The sequence below is a fragment of the Phalacrocorax carbo genome, chromosome 20 (genome assembly GCF_963921805.1).
Source record: "Phalacrocorax carbo chromosome 20, bPhaCar2.1, whole genome shotgun sequence".
Lineage (NCBI taxonomy): Eukaryota > Metazoa > Chordata > Aves > Suliformes > Phalacrocoracidae > Phalacrocorax > Phalacrocorax carbo.
In genome coordinates, this window is record NC_087532.1 from 6,696,957 (window position 1) to 6,719,302 (window position 22,346).

Genomic DNA, 22,346 nt, shown 5'->3' on the forward strand with positions numbered 1-22,346 from the left:
CATCCCCCCCTCCCCGCTCCCAACGGCCGCGCCGCCGGCGACGCGCGTGACTCGCAGCGGGCCCCGCTGGAGCGCGAGGGCTTTGCTGGCGGGACAGCGCGGTGCCGAGGCGTGTTTTGAGAGTGATCTCAGGCGCCGGCGGGAGACGGAGGGACGGGCAGCGGCTGCTCGGCGGGAGCGGGAGTTTGTCCCCCGGCAAGGCAACGTCCGAGGCCTGCGGCCAAGACCAACCGTCCCGCAGGCGGGTTTGCTACCTACTGAGCAACCAAAATATTAAAAATTGCTAACATGTGGAATCTATTAGGACATTTGAAGGAATTCACGTTCATTGTTTCACTTGAAATATAAAGGTTATAAAACTTAATGGCCACATGACAAGGAAACTATATGAAACACTCGGAGATTTACAGAGCAACTGTTACGCTCTTTAAGCATGTGGGCTGAAAACTGCTTTACAATAGGCAACGCAACCTGTGGTTTGAGCGCTGAGGTTTTCTGGCAGTTTTCTTTTTTTTTCTTTTATATTTTTTTTTCTTTGTTGACCTTGCAGACTGGTATTTAGTTACCACAGCAGCTCCGAAGTAAAACAGAAACACAGCTTGTATCTTCTTCCAAGTATTTATTTCTTTTGTCCTGTTAACATCAAATAATGAAAGGAATTGTAAGGATTTTGAAGGGGAGGGTAAGAAGAATGAAAGCAAGAGAAAGGAAAAAAAACCCCAATGTAATGGCTTATTTCTCACAGCATGTGCGGCGCAAACGAACAGTAAATACATACCACAGAAAAATGCAAACAAAGGCTACTTTTGCTCAAATTTCCAAGAAATAAAATCCATCATGAGTGCCCCCAAGCAAACATTTCTGCGCTTAAACCCTCAGAGCCTTAGCATTTCTAGGCCAACTGAGCACAGCAGATTCCTCCCCCCTTCCCCCAAAGCAAGCTAGCAGGGAGGAGCTAAAGGGCCAGGTTTTCCACCCTTGTTTTGTTTTAAGGCATGGAAATGTTGCAATTATGGCAATAAGAGGAAGCTGTAATCTAACCTAAAGGGTCAAGTACAAGTGTGAAAACCCCATTAGAAATTTGCCATTAGGGTTTGTCTATACGGAGCGACATAATTAAGGAAGCAACAGTTCACGAGCAAATACTGTCTTTTTGCTGTGCTTGTCAAACCTGGATCTTGGCAGTGCAGCGCTTGCCTCTGAACCGTAGGCCAGGAACTGATGCTCTGGGCTGCCATCACACGAAGGCGTTAGGGTGGCCCTCAGGGTTCTACCATCAGTGCGATCACGCAACGCCTCATTCTGTGACACCAGGCAAGTTTTCTGCTTCACCCTTGCCCTCTGTATATAACAGAAACTGATCCGCTCTGGCAGGGCAAGGTTTGCAACGGTATACGTCAAAATACTGTGCTTGCAGTTTTGATATAGGAGGTTCAACTCTATGCTCCTAAGGCAGAGGGAAGAGGGAGAATATGAACATCAGGTGAATGTAATTATGCTCAGCTGCAAGTGCAACCTTTCTGTTGGTGCACCTGTGCTCTCAGTGCGTTCAGAGTTTCTGTTCTTTTTCTACATTTGCTCACTTCCCAAATTTAAGTGGCAGTACAACTTTGTTGCACTTGTAATTTTATTTTCTTAAATGAACCACGTGTGAGTATGCAGCAAAACAACACCCCCAAAATCATAACGCCATTCCCCTCGTATAGAAATATGCCGTGCCCTGATGGCAGGAGGTCACTTATATATTAATTAACTAGTTCCAGGATGAGCACAGCGTGAATTTTTTCCCCCTGGCAATCTGAGGCTAAGAGAGAGGTGAATCCAGTGGAAGAAACAAACTGTGAAAATTTGCTGCTATAAGTAAAGGCAAATGTTCTTTTGACAGAATCCCAAGTGAGTTTTTTTTCCCCTTGAAACCGTCTATAAGCACGTTTTTGATCACAAGATTGGAATATGTCATGAGAACACATTCAAGCATGCATTTGCGTTAATATTGTTGCCAGAAGCCATCTCACAGTCATCATCAGACACACTGGAGCCCCTAGAAAGCTTTCTGTGGGATTGGACGGCATCCAGCTGGGGGGAAGCAAAGCCACCATGTGATTTGGATGGCCAGTTCCACAGGAAAACTATACATTAATGAATGGCAAGCACTCCAAGTGGTAGTTAACAGTGAATAGCAAGGAAATCATGGGCCGAGAACCATTAAGTATATAAAGTATTTGATAAATGAAGATTTGAAAAAGTCTATTTAAAATTATCCATTGAAAGAAAACAGGTTAATTCTTGCTGTAAGCAAGAATTGCCCGTGTCCAACAGTACTGCTAGCTGCAACGACGATCACTAGAATATGAGTTGCCCATCCAGCCTTAAAGCAGATCTGATATCATATATACTTTATACTGCAAAAGGACACTTTTTAGGTGTTCCTGAATGGTAAACTATGAGAAGAACTCACCCAGCAGTGCTGCGTACCCTGCAATTTAGGGCTTGCACCGTATTTCCATTATTCAGACAGATGGGAAGGGTTCATGTGCTTCACTGTGTGTTTATTTTCTACTTCAATAGCAATCTATAAATGCCAGTAGATCTACCGTTCAGTTTTCTGTCCCAGAAAGTGGGGGTGTTGCACCTAAACTTACCATTTGCCGTCTCTGGACTTTCCACAAATATACTGCCCGTATCAGCAAACCTTCCCTCCTTCATTGCTTGATTTTTAGCTTATGATTCCCCCTTTAACCGTAAAGTGAGGTTCTGGGCCAACCACTCCCTAACAGTCAGGTCAAATTGAATTCAGGTGACCTGAATTCATTTGACACCAGGTCTAATTCAAATCCTGTAGGTGTTAGAATATGCAGTTATCAACTCGTTAGGCCGAAGAAATGCTTGCTCCCTGGGCTCTCAGTACACTTAATGCTTTAAAGGAAGCACTAATCTCGAAGACATTTGGGGCAGTTTGGAGTGTTAATGTGTGAGGAGGTGTGGACACAGGTGAGAGACCGCCTGAAGGGAAGGCAAAGAGATGAATAATCTGCCTGCATACCATTCTGGCTCAGAAACTCTCAAAACACAGCCCTCCCCAACAGGAACAGTTGGAAGAGACGGGCAGAATGACGAAAAATGAAGGGATCAGCAGAAATCAGACCGAATATAAACACAACTAAAATAAACTCAGCATGTCTCCTGTGGCTCATTCAAAAGAAGGTCTTCTCTGCAAGCTCATCTGCAAGCGCTCCGGTCGCTGACGAAGAAAGGTGGAATATAACTTCCTCCAGTGTGTGCAGTTAGGAGCCCTCGGCACATCTGACTGACAATGTGGAGAGGGTTTTAAAGGGAAGCACTGAAGGTTGCAATGCTGCCTGCCAGGTTGCGTCACATGAAACATGCCGTCTCCCGCCAGAAAGTGTCAGAGCTCCTAAATGCTGGGCTAAAGAGTTCGAAAGGATTATTTTCTTAATTGATGTAGGGAATGAGAGCTGTGAGGAGTACTCGTCTGTATTAAAAGGCAAACGATAGTTTTTACATGAGAAAACTTAAAAATCTGTGATTTGTTTGAACAGAGGGGACATGTAGTGGGAAACCTATTTTTAAAACTGGAATGAAGATGCATTGACTCCATGTTTAAACAATCAAAATGAGGTCAGAAGGCTCACTGCTCTAACCCTGTATGATGGAAGCAGAGCATTCTATTGAATGATTAAAAGTAGCTGTTTGTACATGACTTCTTTGGTTTTTAACGTATGGAGCAACTTTTGCTGCAGGACATCAACACTTTCTTTTTTTTTTTTAGTTATTTTCCTGTGTCAGCGTCAGATCCCTCCTAAAGAAATGCAAGGCTGTATTTCATTTCATTCACACGCTTGTTAAACCTCAGCTATGCCAACAGAACAACAGAGAAGCTGAATGTGTTTGAGGGTTCAAAGTGTTATAATAGTTGATGTGGGTGAAGGAGGTTTTTTTGCAATAGCAGAGCGTTGAGAAACATGTCAGATCGCTAATACTGAATATTTAAGAATATTAGAATGTTGAAAGTGACAGACACTTCAGCCACCAAAGCACTGACAATATTGCTTGCTGGTGTCTCTCTCCTGTCTTTTGCATAGCCCTTAGAAAAGTAACAAAATATTGCCCAGCTCTGCAAGTCTTCTCCATGAATTTGCAGCCCTGATGGGAGTCCAGAAGACACCACAAGGTATTTTATTGCTGGGAAGAGAAAGCCAAGCAATAGCTCACACTCACAAACTGATTTGTGATTCTGTGTAATCCTACTGCTGATTTGAGTCAATCATATTCTTCCCGACTTATTTATTATTAAAAAGGGGAAATGTGGCCTGAGACCTCAAGGAATCAGCTAGGAGGTGCTGTGGCTTCTCTTCCTGGTACCTGAGAGTCTCTCAGGTTTGTTCTCTGATGGATTTAAAAAAAAAGAAAAAACAAACCCAAAAGCTCTTATTTTGCTATATTCAGCAGTTGAGAGAGCAGTTGAGAGACAATGAGCTTGTCACCACGAAGTTGCAGGGGGTATAATGGCCGTGCGAGTGAACTGACTTCCCTGTGGCATGGCTGCATGAAATCAGCATTCCCAGCAGGCTCCAGGAAGAGGAACCGCGTGTTCGGATATCACTTGTTTTCCATTATGACCATTTCCACCTTCTGTTAGCGTTTTTCTGAGATGAGCCCTTATTGTTATAAAACCTTATTCCATATGACAGCATTTTGCATGCAGCCAAAACATTCCAGAAAGCGTATCACCCCTGCATTTATTTCAGTCCTCTCTCTGCATAAAGGCACTAATAGTTGACTCTCCTGGGAAAGACGGCACTGAATCGCCTCCTCTTCTTACAGCTAATGTTAGTACTGCAATGTGCCAGAACAGTATCTGGGAACACTCATCAGATGAATATCAATGCCCAAAGCAGAAGCAGCAGCTGGTGGCTGTGCTCCAAAGTGCCTGAGGCTAAAAAAGGAAGACGAAGCAGCGTTTCAGCGGATGTATTCACAGTGCCCAGTGCTTGCACATGGTGGTTCGCGGGAAGGAACCAGTCAGGGGTCAAATCTAAGGCAGAACTTCTGGGAGTCATGCAGGCTGCTCTCAGGTAACTACAGACCCCCACTGCAGTACCTGCTTCTGTACTATCATGTGTCACCTCGTTCTTCAGTATTTCTTTTTTTTCCAAAGTGTCTTGTGGGACCAGAAATTTAAATCGATTTGTTCAGTGATTATGTGTACCTCAGCTTACCAACCGGCCTCCCCCGGACTAGTGCACCGTAACAGCGATTTGCTCAGGTAACCAGGCTCGGTGGCAAACTGCCTCGGCAGACACGCAGGAAGTCCATTTTGGAAGCCAGCATCGTTTTCATACAGAAGTTGGCAGGCTTCCGAGCTGTCTAGATATAAGGCATTGATATTCCATTAATTACATTAATTCCACATTGCTTGGGGAAGAAGATGCTTGGGGAAGATGTCAAACAGTAACTTTTCACTTCTGTATTCTTTCCATTAACATAGGCAGGGAACTTCATGCCTAGGATGCCTGTCTGTGAAAAGCCTGTACAATATGGAGGCAACTCCTTCAGATAAACAAAATTCAAATTTTAAAAATGCTTTTGCATAATTAAACCCCAGGAAACAAAACCACATACACCTAGGAGCACTAGGTCAGCATGATTACTAACACAAGCCAGACAACTACATGTCCTTGTAATACCTACGCATGATAGATGACCTTAGCAGCTGGCAAGGAAAAAGAGAGTGGTGAGTCAAACTGACCCGTCCTTGGTTTTACATATATGGGTTGCTTTCCCTTCCTCAGCAAAACAAGAGACAGCAAACAGCAACTGGTGTATTGGGGTGTTCCGAGCCAGCAAGCTACAAAGTTAATGGACTGCTTTTTAGGGCACGGTGACCCATAGGAATGAGCAGGAATAACAACACGCTGCTTTTATAGGCTTTGTATTTGGATGGAAATCACATGCCTCTATTATTATAGAACTTCAGGAATATAAGGTGGCGTCTTGCCTCTGTCCGTTGAGAGCCACCACGCTCCCCCTAAGACTGCATCTATCCGCTATCTTGTGTTCTCATGTACTTTTCAGTCACTCTCAAGCTCAAATTGGAGTGCTTTCTTCCCTCATTAAAGAGGAACTGTTCTTTTCCAGATTTATGCAGAAAAATCAGCATATACATTTGTCTTGATTTTTTTCCCCTGTGTTGATATGTCATGATGCCCATAGCAAAGGTGAGCAGAAGGAACAAATAAGTTTGGACTCTTTGGGAAGGTGTGAAGAGATCAATTTTCTCCTCAGCGGTTTATTCTTTTCAGCTATATCCAGGCCCCACAGGCTGGATCAGTATGTGTTTCTGCTAAAGCATCAGCTTGAGGGATCCGTTACAGAAACAAAAGCCTGTTATATTTCAAGAAAAGATGACAGGAGCAGGGGGAACTCACTACCTTCCATGGTACCGGCAACATTCAAGTTGCATCCTGCGTCTTCCGTCTGTAGTGTACAGGCTGGGGTCCCTCAGCCTCACCAAAACGGAGTCTGCCTTCTCTCTAACACATTACCTTGCTGACCTGACTCTCCTCACGAATACAGCAAGGGTTGTTGCTGTTGAAGCTGTCAACTCCCTGAAAGCACTGAAGAAAGGTACGGCGGTGGGAAGAGGAGCAGTTTGTGAGTCAGAAAAGTGACTGAATTGCCAGCTTCCTGTGGGAAACACTGGACAAAAGAGAATGAGTAGCAGGGAGAAGGTGAAGTCCTGGTTTTCTTCATGTCTTTCTCTAAGATAGTTGCTGAAATCTGAAAGAGGTGCCTGCCACTATTCACCTCTCAACATCTCCTTCGGAAAAGCACTCTAACAAAGAGGATTCTGCTCCCTAGAGAATGTAACTGCTGCTTGTGACTGACAGGGTTCGCTCAGCCTCCAAACGCCAGCAAGCTGAGAAGCAATGCCAGGCTGAAGGTTCTGAGCACCAGGGAGGTGAGAGCTACAAAGACTGTGCAGAATATTTGGATCCCCTGGGCTGTTGGTGGTTTGGTGAAGAACGCGAAAGATTACGTTTGACATAATCTTGCTTTACCCCCAGACTTACAAACAAGTGCTGTCAAAAAAGTGGCTGTCACCCCAATTAAGTTTATTAAAGCCACATGAACAAATAAAGACAAAATAGAAGATCCAAGGTCACCCTGCACTCTTGTCTCAACAGTTGCATTTTGGCTAGAGGAAAACACTAGGCCAAATTAATGTCTGCTACAAAGAACGTGTTCTCTTTGAAATAAACGCACCCACTTATGCTCTGCCTGCATTAAGTCTGTTACTGGGCTTTTATGAGATTTGGCAAGTGCAGTGGTGTCTGTTAATATCTGAAGGTGGGAGTGTTCAGGGAGTTGTCTGAAAGGCTTGCAGGACTAGATCTGATCATATCCACCCACACTAATTAACACATTACATAAAAGTACAACAAGTTTCTCTTCGCAAACATCAGAATCACTTGCCCAGGCACCTTCTGTGAAGTTCTAGAACTACAGGGATGGAACCTGTCACTTCTTAACCTCAGCAGAACAATGGATGAGTAGGTAGAGTAGAGTTCCCGCTTTCAGGGCTCACTCCTTTGCTTCATCCTCCCTAAAAACATGCCATCAGCAGGGATACAGCTGGAAGGACCTCTTTAACGTTCATCATGGGTGCATGAGGGAGCAAGTTTTTTTTTTTCTCATAAAAAAATAAAATACAAGATCAAATATTAAACATGAGGAATCAGATCTACTTACAAAGGACTCCTCCTCTCCCTGCCCTGCCTCGCTAATTCTGAAAATTACTTTGTACAAACACCAGCCTCTGAAAACACCTGGAACTTAAATCCCTTCCATTTAAACAGGGTATTCTTATGTCAGGAGAACAGATGTCCCAAAATGGCTAACATTTCTCTGTCATTCCAATTTTAAAACAGCAGCAATCTCCTGTATAAACTATAGTAAGGGGTCATCTTCATAGATTGGAGCAAGTAAAACTGGAAGGGCTTAGCTGATTTCGTACAAAACTTCTGTGACCTGCTCCTACAGCTTCACCTAGATTCCTCCAGCAGGATAATAAATATATACCCTGATTTAGATTTAGTCCAGACTCTTTGTATGACATCTGGCTTCAAGATGGTGGCATTGAAAAGTGCAGTAATGACATAGGAAAAGAGAAGGGGGGTGGAAATTGTGTAGTGGAAAGCAGGAGGCAGTGGAGAGAGCAGGGAAAACCAAAATTAAAATAAGTCACAGGGCGGAAATTCCTTTGAGAAGGCCTTAGGCTTCAACAAAGCTTGTCCACATTTGCAGCACTTCAAAATTACCCAATACCAACCTTATGTGAAAAGGGACAGTAGACCTCAGCAGGCATTCCAGAGGAGCCTTCTATTAAAAAAAAATAAAGCCTTCAAATGTATCCATCCGAATTTGCAAGTAGCTCACGGGATGCAGAGCATTCTATCTTGCAACACTCACAGGAGAAGAAACTCTCTTACCCAATTCTTCCTCACTATCTGCAAAGCAAAGTCAATGTTTTCCTCATTATTTTCTGTTTGCTGCATACCTCTCCCCCACTGTGACTGCTATTTGACCTGCTGTCCGCTCAGAGACCCTGAGGGAAAGAGAGGGGGAAGTTTGTGTGTATGTGTATGAAAGGAGGGAGATGACAAGAATCTCAGCTAAGTTCTGAGTTGTTTATATTAATTAGAAAGAAATCAACAGCACTTGGTATGTAAGACAACCTCTGAAGATAGGGAATGTCTTTCATACAGTGCAGGAAAAGAGCAGATTCATCTAAGGGACAGGATTCGGGGATGAGCAGGGTGTTAATCTCAATGTGTTTACTAGTTTTTACCTCCCTTTTGCATTAGGAGGTCATCCATGACTAGAATCTCAGCAGAAACATTTAATTTAAGGAGGACAGGACAGGGGAGGGTGCCGTCTTTCACCAATTCTGTTTGCTCTTGCATCTACAAGCCTGGCATGCCTGACTGTGATGAACAGGAGACTAGAAAGGATTACAGTGCATCAGAGGAGGTACATATAATCAGCCTTTGCCTTCCCAAGTGCCTCAATAAATTGGTACCTTCAGTATTCCTGGCAGATCCTGGAAGGGTTCTCCCCTCACTGAACTTGTGTTTTCAATGGACTGTGTTTCTTCTCAAAAAATTCCACAAAAAATAAAGCTGAAAGCATCTATTAAAATCACAGAGATCAAAGTTTCTTTTCATCCTCTCCAGAGAACCTCAGACATCTAGGGATTCAAAACAAAACTCCATTGTAAGGAACCTTTGCAAAGCTGGCACAGTGTTACAGCTTATATGTTCTGCACTCAGAAGGGAAGCACTGACCCAGATAGGAAAGCGCCTCAAAATACCCATGCGGGCAGGGGCTTGCACCCATAGCACTGCTGGCAGGACCTTCCCCTTGAACTGCTCAGGCGAGGCGTATCTACTGATGTGCAGTAAGGTTCAGACCTTCAGATTTTAACATTCACACCATTGCACCTAAGAAGTTGGTCTCCATTCTACATGGCAGAACCAAACCAGTATCTTAATTGCAGCTCACAGCTTTTCTGCTGTAACTCAGGTCTCTTCTAGGAAATGCTGTATTTTGGCATGTTTTTTTTTCTGCTTCTACATTTTTTGTATAGAACCTATTGGTTTACAAACAAATACTGTGTTTCCTTTCTATAGCACGTTCCATCTGAATTTGCTGAGCTTTTGACAAACGTTTAGGCAGTCAGACTTACAACTTTTGAGGTAGAGAAACACTAGAAATATCTGCTTTGCAGGTCAGGGTGCACCTGAAATTATGCAGCTTGCCCCAGGTCACACAAGACATCTATGGAAAAGCTCGAAATTCAAGTCAGAAGCCCTAAATCCACCCCTTTCTTTTAACCACGTGGCCTTCCTCGAGGCGTTTCTCCAGTTAGGCTTGCAACTTTCCTGTACTGCAATTACATTAATTCCTCTTTTAGTGGTGTTCCAGTATGTTTCAGCTACGTTACTGTGCCTAGCGCTGCACACTGCATCTGGCATAGGAATGTGGTGTTGCTCCTACTAGGCTGTCAAAGGGAATATATCATTACAAAAATAAATAATGTCTAGCTGCTTCTGGCATTTCAGTCCAAGCAGTATTTATCACTTTTGGCCGATCAGTGCCTGATTCAATGCCCCTAAAACACAATGGGTATATTCCCAGTTGAATTCAACGTGCATTTAATCAGGTCTTTGCTAACTGTGCTTCCAAGCTTCACTTTTCATGAGCACTACAGTACTCTCTTCTATTTTTAGAGCACTATTCCACTTACTTCACTGTGTAGATTGATACAACGGATTTTCCTCTGCATGGATTATGTCAGTGAATGTCTGTTTGTACAAGCAGGCTCTAGTTTTAGTTCTAGATTTAGTTCATCCTCAATGTGATGCTGCCTACATGCGTGGCAATCTGGGATTAATGCTAAAAATAGATATATATTTTATCATAAAGGAAAAAAAATATTCAGAGAGACAATTAAATTTCATATATGAGTTTAGTGAGAGAAAGAATCTTCCACTATTGAAACTGTCTGCTCTTCTGACTGAGCATTCCCCTCCAGCCTTCCCAGGTGAAGTAGGACAGCTTCCCTGGGCCCAGCACAGTCCTCCCAGACACAAGTCCTGGGCGGCCTTTAACACTGAAAACATTGCACCAGTAAGCTCCTTCCCTGATGTGAGCCGGGAAGAGCTTCATCAACAGAGGTGAAGTGAGGGAAGGAAAGCAAGCTTCCACTAAACGTCCATAACTTTTAGTTCTTTAAAGTATTTTTTTAAGTTCCCCATTCAAAAAGCTGAAATGAAACCAGTAGCAGTTTGTAATTGCAGTTCCTCTGAAGAGAGGGGATGAAGTACGGGGTGTGATGTGCTGCCTCTCAGCTGAGAGAGCCTACAGACACTTTAGAAACAAAAATTACATCTTAAAACTATGAGTAGATTTAACAATTGAACTCTAAAGAATTAAACATCATATAAACATTTCACACTTTTTGTTTTTCTTTCCAAGGGTCCATAGTCTAGTCATTCAATCCTGTGCAAAGGTCATGTTACTATGGTTATGACCTGCAAGAAATGTGTTGCCTCAGAGCAGTGCAAGTCACATGAACAGGCTAAAAGCCAAGACTGCTGATTCACAGTCTTGTCAGGATTTTCATGCTTGTGTTGGTTTCACTGAAGAACAGTCCTTGTACCATCGAGCCTATGTTCGTCCTTTAAAAGTGTTCATGCAGGTGTAGCTCCCAGAAAACTTGTGGATTTCTTCAAGTGCTGCCTGAGGGAGAATGCTGCAGGAGAAGCAGAAAGAAAATAAGCAGACCAGACAAATCTCTTAGTCTATACTAACAAGAGGATGTTTTCATATGCGTTTACGTACACACATATATAAGTACACACATTCTCAGAAATCAGCTAGAGAGAGCGCAGAGACAAAACATGTCAGTATCGTGCTGCAAACAGACATAAAAGGGAAGAGTTATACCAAGTCACTCTTTCTTTACAGAAATATTTATCCAAAAAGGTCTGTAAAAACCGTAACTTGGAAGATACTCCCATGCTTTATTCCTCCCAAATATTGTGCACAATCTTGCACTCTGATATACACAGATTGAAACGGAGTTCTCTGGCTAACTTGCCATCTATTTGTGCTAGGCATGTGGCTTCCTTGGCATAAGGTATGGATACAGATCTAATTTCCTGACAGCTACTGTTATGGAGAATAAATGATGAATTCTTAAAATAAAGCAGAAAGAGAACTGCTCTTTTTCTGTGTGTGGAATTTCTGGGAACTTTTGAGAGTATCCCAAATTTTACATTCAGAGAAAAGCATTTACTGTTAATTATTTTTTCTTGTTTGAAGTGCCATATTTTAATTATTTTCCACAGAAATCTCATGGCCTTGTTTCAGTTCCTGACTGAAGCAGGTTTTCCAAAGGCTTTAGTGCAAATTCTCATGGAAACATAATTTTAAGTGTCCTTTCTCTTTAATTGTTTCAGGATATGAAGATAGGACTTTCTTTCCTTAGGGACTTTAAAATTCCTGTCCTAATCATACACAAAAATATTCTTTTTAATAGCTTTATTGCTTTAACACAAGTAATGGTCTCTAAATTGAGCTGCAATGTACATACCTTATTGTACAGAAAGCCTTTACAATACAGAGCCTGGAGTCCAAAGAGTGGCTTACTCAATCAAATCAACTACATGCATATGTTAATTGTTAATGAACTTCCTAGATACAAATACCCGTTCAGACCTCAGGAATCCAAATTTTGGGAGTGAAACTCGTTTCATAAAGGGCTTATACCCAGGGAAAACATCTACAAAAGGAATCTCAAAGTTTTTTCCCTTCTGCTTCTATGACTGCCTTTCATGGGAAGGGATGAACCCACCCGATCCTGGATACTGGGTTACAATCAAACTGGGGTTTGCCTTGGTGGACGGACAGAGAGGACTGTAAGCCAGTCTTGCCTAACCGACTAGGCTAGTGCTGGGCAAAGGAGATATTTACCTTTTAAGTATGACAAGAACATGCATTGTCCAAGGAAGGAGCAGGAAGGCTTGATTCATCTGAACGGCTTCTACTGTCCTCCTAGCCACTGTCTCTGGCTTGAGAGGAGGAAAAAGATTAGGGAACCTGAATAAATAAAGTAAAAAAATAAAATAATTATTTCTTAACCAAACGCCTTCTTTAAGATGTCACTGTCCAAGTTACTCACTAAGCTGTCACTGGTTACTGGCATTCAAACATGCCCCAAAGCAGGCTGGAAGGAGCAGAAAGTTCCAGTTCCAGCCAGAGAGCTGGAAAGCAGAAAGCCTAGTTCCAACCAGTACTACTGGGTTAGCTAAACTGTTAAGAATGTACATGTTGGTGCCTTTAGGGAGAAGTAGCAGAGTGTATTCAGATCCTTGATTCAGGGATTTTCTTAAACTACGCAAACCAATACCAAAATGCTGTCCTTTCAGTGCTGGTGTTTTTCATCTTTCTCTCTGTTGCTTTTTGCTCGATTCAAATTCTTGACATGTGAAAGACAAATATTTTCCCCCATTGCTTTTGACACCAATCGTAAGGCTTTTCCCTGCTCCAGCAATAGCTTGACACTGCATATTTTCTTGACTAAAAGAGCACAAACTATATGAATAGGTTATTTTGTCCATTGTAAAAGATTAATTTGGTCAGCGATTTGTCTTTGAATTTAGCTTGTTCTCTTAAACAGAGATAAAAGGGTGGCACTGATATCCTTACTTCAGTAAGTGGTTGTCATTCCTTTCAGTGGGAAGGAATTAAGTATTTCAACAAATAAAGGAGGAATTTGTACTGTTCATTCTCAAGTAATTTGTAGACTGCTCCTTTTGAATGACCTCAATTTTCAGACTGCCTCCCCTCCCTCTCTGGTGGCTGCCTATGGCCCAAATACACTCAGGGAAAAATAGCTTTCAGTCTTCTCTGCAGAAGCAAATGTCTCACTCAGCACCAGCAGGCTGTAGGAATATGCCAGCAAACTGAGGGAACCAGTCTGATGAGTCCCAGGTGGCCTAGAGTGACCCTCTGTTCCCAGGCAGCCAAATGAGACATCAAATTCTCTTAACTAAATGAAGCATTAATTAGGAGTGTATTCTGGTGATTCATTTAAAATGAGATGCTTTATTCTAGTTCCCCTGGACTGACCTGATTCTCATGCCCTGAAACATCTCTGTGCTCGTGTGGAAGGGCAGGACAGTTGTGGCATTCACTCCAGGACAGTCCAGCAGCCCCAGGGTCAGGCTCTCCATAAAGGCAAAGGACGAGGCTTTGGAGGTGCAGTAGTCAATGGCACCGGGGATGGCTGACAAGGCCAGGACAGAGTTCAGGCAAACAATGTGTCCATTCTGCAACTCCAGCATCCTTGGCAGGAAAGCTTTGGTGGTCTGAAGAACAGAGTTTAAAAAAAAAAAAGGTTTGCTCAGCAGAGATACAACAAAAACAATAGTTGCTGAAAAAGCCAAGGTGACGCAGAGACAAGCCAAACTGCGCTGTCCGTTATGCTAGGAAAGGAGTGGGAGGGTGCCTTGTTGCTTTCTCATTTTCTGAAAGATTCTAAACAGGCAAAGTTTGTGTAGAAATAAAACAAAATCTTGCCCAGCACGTAAGTAAGCAGTACCCTCAGATAAAGGCCATGAACAGAATGCTTTGTATGTTTAGGAACTTCTTGTACAGGATAGAGTCATCAACAACATGATGAAATCGTAAGAAGCTCTTTTTTCATTACTATTATCTAATTCAAAATGGAATGAGCTTCACGCTGGCTCCCTTCCTGGAGCAATGCAGTCTCATGCTCCTCTGATGTTCCATACACATCACTGTACAGAAAACTATCCTCTGTGGGCTCAAGCTTTCTCAAAAGAAATCAAATGTTTTACTGGAAATCACAGAATGGGGATACAAGAGCATCAAATACTGTGTTACTCCTGCAAAAATTAATTTTTTTTAGATTTCTTTCCTCTGGCCTTTGCTCCTCACATTGTTTTTTCTGTCTCCTTTTCATGTCAGACTGATTTTACCAAGCATCATTTAGAAAGACATAGTAGCAGCCAAGTGTCTACTGGCTGTAATCCGTCACGCTTGTTCCCAATTCTGAATGCACGTGATACAAGAGCTGATCTTACCCAGAACTGTCCCAGGGTGTTTATATGTTGTGACTTGAGCAGTGCATCATCATCGCTGTCCATCAGGCTCTTACCATGGACCACAGCAGCATTGTTCACCAGGATAGTGATGTCACCCACCTGCAAAAAAAAGCAGAGGACTTGTTACAACTAGTATCTCTCCTCACGAATCAGTAGTCACCAATACACCTGAGTATCTGCTATTGCCTAAATACATTATTATTTTCATAGCTCTTGACATTCTTGCCTATAGGCCTTGTAATCCTTCTGACCACTTAGAACAGGCAGCTAGACTTCGTACAACATAATCTGGAAGGTCACCCTTCTTTTTTCCCCAATTTGCCAATCTTTTTCTTCATCAAATATGAGCCGTTACTAAATGCTGCCCACAAACAGTGTTTCCACAGACACTAACCTTTTCCCGCACAGCTTTGGCTTGCCGATAGACCTCCTCTCGATTTCCTACATCACAAATGAAATAATGGCATTCTGTCCCCATCATCCTGATTTCCTCTGTGGTCTCCTTCAGGCATCTCTCAGTTCGACCCCACAGGATGATCTGCAGCAAGAAACTTTTGTTAGAGACAAACTGCTTCTGCTTTAAATCTAAAATAATTAAAACATGCTTCTAACTTCAACAATCTGATGAACATCTTTGATGTGTTTTCACTGCATTTCACTGTGCTTTCATTTAAGTCTAACAATGAATTTCTATTACATGGGGATGGGACTTGAGTATCATGGTGGCAGCTGTACCCCACTGCTGATCCTCTATATACAGGTGCTTTACAAGCAGCACAACAGCTAACACAAAAAATTAGATTTTTAGCCTAACATGACAAATATATGAAACAGTTTGCAAATCTTCTGTATTGTTAAGTTTCAAATCTATCCCTGCTTTTGCTATACACACACAGAGAAATTATTCTAAGATCACAGACCTTCCTACTACTGTTATCTGCTTCTTGTTCTACATCTGGAGATAGTATCTGCTCTGCAGTAAAACGTATTTTTTCAGCATATCATATGTAACTATTTGCAATGCTGTTTGCAGGCTGGTGTCGTAGGTGCATTTCAAACAAGAGGTTCATCCTAATACAGACATTTCAAGTGAGAAATTTTAAGTATGAATGTATTTTGGAACTAATATATGCAAGATTTCACTTGCCATTCCCATTAACCCAGTAAAAATGATACAATACTTCTTGAACAAAGAACAATTCTGACTATCAGATAGCATGGATTTGATACATAATGAAGGCATAACCAATGCGACCCTAACTGTATTTCTACATCATCATGGAGGTCAGAAAAAAACTTGAAGAGTTGCCAGGTTCATTAACTTTCATTGTGGGGCTTTATTAGTATCATTTTTCCTAGTGAGACAACAATATTAGTCTCAAGTATGAGATGGTGCTTCCACCACTGTCTTTCAAGCATTAATCTACAGCTAAACAGATTTTCTTCTTAGTATATAACCTTATTTTATCTTTCTTTTAAGGCTCCTGGAAGGGATATAACTTCATCTCTCTGTTACCTAAGACATCTATATATGAATCAACCTGTCCTTTTTGCTCTTCAAACTAAGTCTTCTCAGCATTCATCATGTTATGAATGTTGAGTCACTTGTTATTCTGAAAAAAATAAATTACTGAATGGAGGATGTTACTGAAATCAGCTGACTGCTCTGTGAGTCAAACAGCAAGATCCAAAAGGGACAGAAGAAAAGGTACTATGGCTCACAATTGCAATTGTGAGCACTGATAATGCAGAATTACTATTTAGTACTATAAAATAAACGCTTTGCTGCCCTCGGAACAGTGCTATTTCCACGCAGTGGCCTTATCACCTGTGATCCAGGGTTACAGTTGCTTCCCATACCACTGTGTGATTGAGCATGAATCTGACTGGTGTATTCATCTTTTTAACGGTTAAAAATGAGCATGCTTAAAACTTCAAAGATTTAATAATCTTTGAGTTTTCCAGAAGTTGAAAGTACAAGAAAAAAAGTCTAAATTATATCACTCAATTAACTTAGTAAAAGCAAGATAAACATAAATTTAGGACCTGCAGTATTCCCTCCCCACAACAAATCTCTTGCAGAGAGCTTTAATGTGCTTATTTTTGAGGACTAGTTAAGCTTATTTCACAAGCAGTACTAAAACTAATCTCTGGCAGGGTCGAAGAGCTCTTCCAGTATGACTAGGCAAGGCTAAAATGCAGAAGGACCATTTCCTAAATGAGTTAAACTTCCAATTAATCCCATTTATAGATCATTGGCACATCTGTGAACACAAACACGCACAGACTGGTAGACTTATATTCTCAAAATCACCAGAGGACTAACAAGTTGGTTAACCAGAAACTTCAAAGCATGTATAAATATGCCAGAGCCATTTAATGGGAAATCTTATCTCAGGGGAAGTAATTTTCAAGGAAAAAGCTGTGACTGGACTTAAAAACTATAAGAAAGCATACGGCTAAAAATGTGCCTTCTGCATTGTCCTGTCTTCCAAAGTCTCAGCATATCACCCTTGGCCATCAGGCTTTGGCATCTACACAAAGCTTGAAAAACTGATGGCTATTTACTCGCTTCTGAACTCAGAGCTAGACTGGGTGATATTTCTTATGCCTACTCTGCAGACTTGAAGGGAAATCGAGAACATGTGAGAAATTTCACAAGCTTTCAGGAAATATTTACAAAATACTGTTCAACCAGAAGCATACACACTTCCTTGCTCTCTCTTTCACAACCTACATCTCTGTGGAAAGGGGAGAAAAAAACTACCAAATGCCAACCGTAAGCATCAAGTTTGATGCCTACCGAGTTTGCATCTGTGCGAACTTCAACCTCTTAGCAGGATTGGATCCGTCAAATGCAGACAGTAAAAAATTAACTGACGAGTTGAGGACTGATGGAAGGAAGGAGAGGAAGAGGAGAGAAAGAGAAATAAGGTGTCACACAAGGGGAGTAGGGCAAGAACCGGACCTCACATACCTAGCACTCTAGGGTTTCACACTGCTATTGCACAATAAAAAGTAGATCACTGACTCTTCACTTTAATCTGTTTCAAACATCCACACAGCCTCCTAGTCCCCAGAGTTGCCACTGCTGCATTGAACGGCAAGAAATATACATGGAAGAATAGTTAAGCAAAGGACGACCTGTCAAAGGAACATCTGTCTGTGATGCAACTCTTGGACATAACATTTTTTATGCCCCAACAGTTACTTTGGGACCCTTAATATCCTACAGGCAAGTCTTGCAAGGTGACCCCATAAAATGTGGGCCATCTGGGGAAGACAGAATTTGCTGGTTATCCTGCTGACAGCATTAACTTCAGTACTGATTTTTTTTCCATGGGAAGTTTTTGTGTCCTTGAGACTGTTCACACTCAGGTGAAGCCTTCAGCCTGCGTAAGAGAAAAGCAGTAAATAAAAGACCATTCTTTCGTGAGGGGTGAAAGTTCCCTAACAACACAGTTGGAAGTAAGGTTTCCTGCCATGATTTCTGCTACTTTTTACAGATGGATAAAACTCAAAACTCAGTACAGCATGCTTTTGGTCCAAATTCAAGCTTGACTGCTCCTACAAGATCATACAAGACTTTCAATTCCTCTCTTACATCTGGCCAAATTAAATTGGCATGGGCTTCCCTCTGGCCTCCTAGGATATCAGATCTTACAGAGAAACAAGGCAGTTGCTGCATTAGCCTCAGAGTTGAGCCTTCTGTTGCTCCTGCAGTCGGCTTTACAGAGGGCTTTGGCTTAGTGTTTCTGTGTAGGCAATACTTCTCTCCTTTTCTTGCTTGCAGCTGTTTCATTAAGGTTTTTCTAGGTCCTTACTCTACTATTGCCTCCTGAGATTTCTACAAGCCCACTCATCAGTCTTCTGCCCTCCTGAACTCACCTCCTTCTGCAGAATCTGCAACTTGACAGTTTGCTGTTTGGCACTCATAGAGTGGTGTTATTTGTAACATTCTCACTTAACCATTCAACTAGGCAGTTCAAGAGTCAGGGATAATTGTGCGTGTTTTCAATGCTCCTGAAGAAAACTTGTGCTCACTGTTAAACTGATGAGTGATGGTAGGCCTGGGCCTGTGCTTTGCTGAGCTCCACTTAGCCTACAGTGGCGCAGTTTGCACTTCACTTCCCTTTACATGCAAGCAAGCCGGTAAGGAACTCTATATTTGCTCAGTCAACATCAAGAAAGGCATCATTTAGCTTTATCCTGCCCTAGTTAGGATTTGAGGGCTCTGCATTTGTACAGAGCCTAGACCTGCAATTTGGGAAACGGTCCATTTTACTAGGAAGCACAATTTTCAGAATGTAGACATGGGTCTCTGAGTCTGGTCTGTGTCCCCTTTCCTTTTTAAGTTTAATTCTAAATTGGCAATAAGTGTGTCCCAACTGGAGGCTAAGTCCTGGAGAGAATGACTCTTACAGACACAGAAGTTCCTGTCTGGGACAGAGGAAAATGCAGAGGAATAAAGGAGAAAAGAGACACGGCGTTCCTTATTACACAGCTTGTCAGGATGTTGCACAGCCACCCATTCACGCTAATTTAATGGTGGATAGAGGAATATTTAATTTGTGTTTTGGAAGAGTTCTTGGACAGACAGTTTTCCGTCCTGGAAGGAATCCAGCCACTATTCCTTCTCCCTCTTCATCTCTCTTCATCCTCTCCTGCCAGCCCCTCCCTACCGCACTAGACACGCTCTCCTTTCAAAAAGTTACTGACCAGAAAATTGGCGAGGGCAAGAGCCCAGCGAGGCGGTTAATCCCCGCTGTGGCAGGCCCGCTCCTGGAGGCTTCCTGCCCTGTGCTTACCTCTGGGTGACCCCAGTGGTTGGCAGTCAGGGAGGCAGGTGGAATGTTAAAGCAATCGCTTATGCTCCAGGCTGCTAGCGAGAGGCGATGAGAGCCCAGGCCGCAGCAGGGTAGGAGCCTTCCTACCATTGGACAGAGGAAAGAATAGATTTATGATGACAGAGGAACTTAACACGCCCTCCTCTTAATTAACTTGAAAGTAGGTAAGGGCTGTGACATCACAGCTTAGTGCAGATTTTCCCAGGATTTAGTCACTGGCAGGTTTTGCAAAACAAACCTTATCTCTACATCTTTGCTCTGGCAAATCACAGAACTCCTTATCTGGCCTTAGGAAAATCATTTCAGCTAGAGTGGCAGGCTCAGTAGACGCTGCATCCTCTGCTCCCAGAGGACTCGTTTAACTCTGGACTTAATCTGCTAATGAGACATGCCCTGAGGTCGGAGGGGAGTCAGAAGGAAGGTTTTAGCTGCTGTCATACTAAGGCAAGACTTTCTAATAGAGGCCTGCGCTGGCTACTTGCCAAAAGCCCCAAACCTGACTGCAAGTTTAAATCCCGATTTTCACTGTAACACAAGCATGTAAGAGTTAGGCTTTTGACCGCCACACAATCAGATAAAGCCACTAATTTATATAAACTGGTCTAGATTGAAGTTGCTGTCAACCACAATATGCACGCATGATCTATGCTTGCAGTGTCTTAAGTATATTATTGGTGCAGGTGATGAGGTTAGAGCTAATTTTACATCGTTTACAAGGCTATTTAACTTGCTTGGTCCGATTTTATTGCTAGCACAATTCAAGAACAGCAGCAAAGGTATGTTGCCCTTTTACACCGTCAATTAATTTGACACTGTATCTTCAGCAAACCTGCTGTGCTAGACTTTATCCCTCCAGTGAACTAGACCAGCCTTTGAAAGGTGTCCCACAAGAGCATTTCTGAGACTGAACATGTGCCATTTCTTGACATTCCTTGTCAAGGATTGTTGAGATGTAAACCCTTGGATTATCTGGGTAGTATTTTAGTACAGAATTGCTCATGTTTAGTCTTTTCCAACACAACAATGTGCATGGTGATTAGCAGATATAACTTCCGTTCAAAAATATTCTGCATTTTACAATTCATGAAGCAATTCTAGATATCAGTTTGAAGACACTGAAAGATTGAAGGGTTGCGCAGAGGCAGGGATGTGCCCTTCCTGCCTGATGTCATTATCGCACAACTCCTCGCCACAGACCAGCAAAGATAGGAAGTAGTTGGTAGGTCAACACATTTCATTCCCCCTTTCAACCTCCTTCTGAGTCCAGTGAAACAACAGTTGCTCAGTTTGAGCCGGTATCTGCAATTGCGCAGACTGCTACCTTTGTTCAAACAGGGAAAGCCTTTCTGCACCCAACACTGAGAGTTCCTGCATACTTTTAGGAAGTACAAAGTGTAGATAATCCACTGAAGTATGTCAGTCTTATCCCCGTATATTTACAAAGCCTAGCAGTACTAACTCACAGTTGGTCCTCCGAAGAAATGCATTCCAGTGTATCCCATAATCCTGGCAGAGTTTTGCATATCATGAGAACAGGAGGCTAAATCCCACAGCCTCCAAAGTTCTCATGTATTTTGCTTTGTCAATGGCATAAGGGTTTTCTCCTCCACCCCTTCCCCTCTCTTGCCCCCAGGGCAAAGTCAGACAAGTTCTTTCAGGAGTTCTTCATGGGGGAGGCATGCTAAAGACAGATTACTGGAGGAGTGAAAGGTGTGGCCGTTCAGTGTGAAAAGCCAATCTTTGCTTTAGAAGGGAAAAAAGAACCTTTTGATGCCTGAAGTAGGTCAAAATACTTAACCCAGCCCCTTAGCGACACTTGTATAAAAGTAAGCAAACAAAGCAGGCCAGTGGCAAAATTTCTTCAGTTCCCACAGTGGAAAGTGAATATCAAAGCTGCGAGGGATGGGTATAAGAAAGATTATAGGTAAGCATGGGGAAATCAGGAGAGTAAACCCATTTACCTATTTTACACACAAGCTTTTCTAGACTAGCATTTAGACGTTGTAAAGACATTAGACTATAAAACCTAATTTAAATTTAATCCTGCCAGCATGGTAAACACAAAACACAGACTTTATTATAAACTGGGTAAGGCCAGGAGTAACATACAGCAATGAGATTAAAAGTTAGGTCTAAAGAGACTTCAGAAGGAGACTAAGAGAGTGAATTCCAATTCCTTTAGACTAGAGTCAGAACTTTTATTACTTTATGTGTTGATTTAGCACTCAATGGGATTAACATTATTCATCTAAACCACCGTCAGTTCCAATTGTACCCCAGTCACCCTTTTCTTCTTCTCTGAAGAAAACAAAACAGCACTTAAAAAGCTATAGAGAAGTATGTAAACACCCATCTCCTTTCAATAGAGGCCCTCCTTGGAAAGAAAATCTGTAATTTTCTGTCTGCATACAGACATTTAAGACCAGCTCCCTCTAAAGACGTGAACAAATGCCTACTGTTCTCACAGTCAGGACTATTTAAGGACAGGTGGCCCCATGCTGACTTTTTTCCAGTGGTTTTTCCAATTGCTTTCGTCTGCAACATGAACTGCGACTCCAGACTGCCTTGGGAGCAACACTTTGCAGCTCTGTTGTACAGAACAGTTGAGGAAGGGGAAGGGTTAGGGTTGTTTGCAAGAAGAGGTCATGCAGGAGTCAGCCTTTACAATCCTATTAACGCTGGGACAGGGTCAAATGGAGTGCACGTTCCAACAAAAGCACCAAGTGGCCACAAGCTGTCACCCTGCAAAGGTTCATGGAAGCGTTTGTGGGGTAAAAAACGA

The 22,346-nt window shown here is 42.4% G+C and overlaps 1 protein-coding gene across 3 annotated transcripts in view; it reads right to left on the reverse strand.

Annotated features, from left to right (window-relative positions):
• Positions 1 to 7,115: 7,115 nt before the first annotated feature.
• The window catches only part of DHRS3 (dehydrogenase/reductase 3), a 32,575-nt gene continuing 17,344 nt past the window's right edge, over positions 7,116 to 22,346 (reverse strand). For all 3 annotated transcript variants that reach the window (XM_064470568.1, XM_064470570.1, XM_064470569.1), the window contains exons 2-6: positions 15,112 to 15,255; positions 14,697 to 14,816; positions 13,720 to 13,958; positions 12,562 to 12,687; positions 7,116 to 11,338 (exon numbers count right to left, since the gene is read on the reverse strand). In XM_064470568.1, the coding sequence (XP_064326638.1) occupies positions 11,254 to 11,338; positions 12,562 to 12,687; positions 13,720 to 13,958; positions 14,697 to 14,816; positions 15,112 to 15,255 (714 nt within the window). In that variant the 3' untranslated portion in view covers positions 7,116 to 11,253. The remainder of the gene's footprint in view (positions 11,339 to 12,561; positions 12,688 to 13,719; positions 13,959 to 14,696; positions 14,817 to 15,111; positions 15,256 to 22,346) is intronic.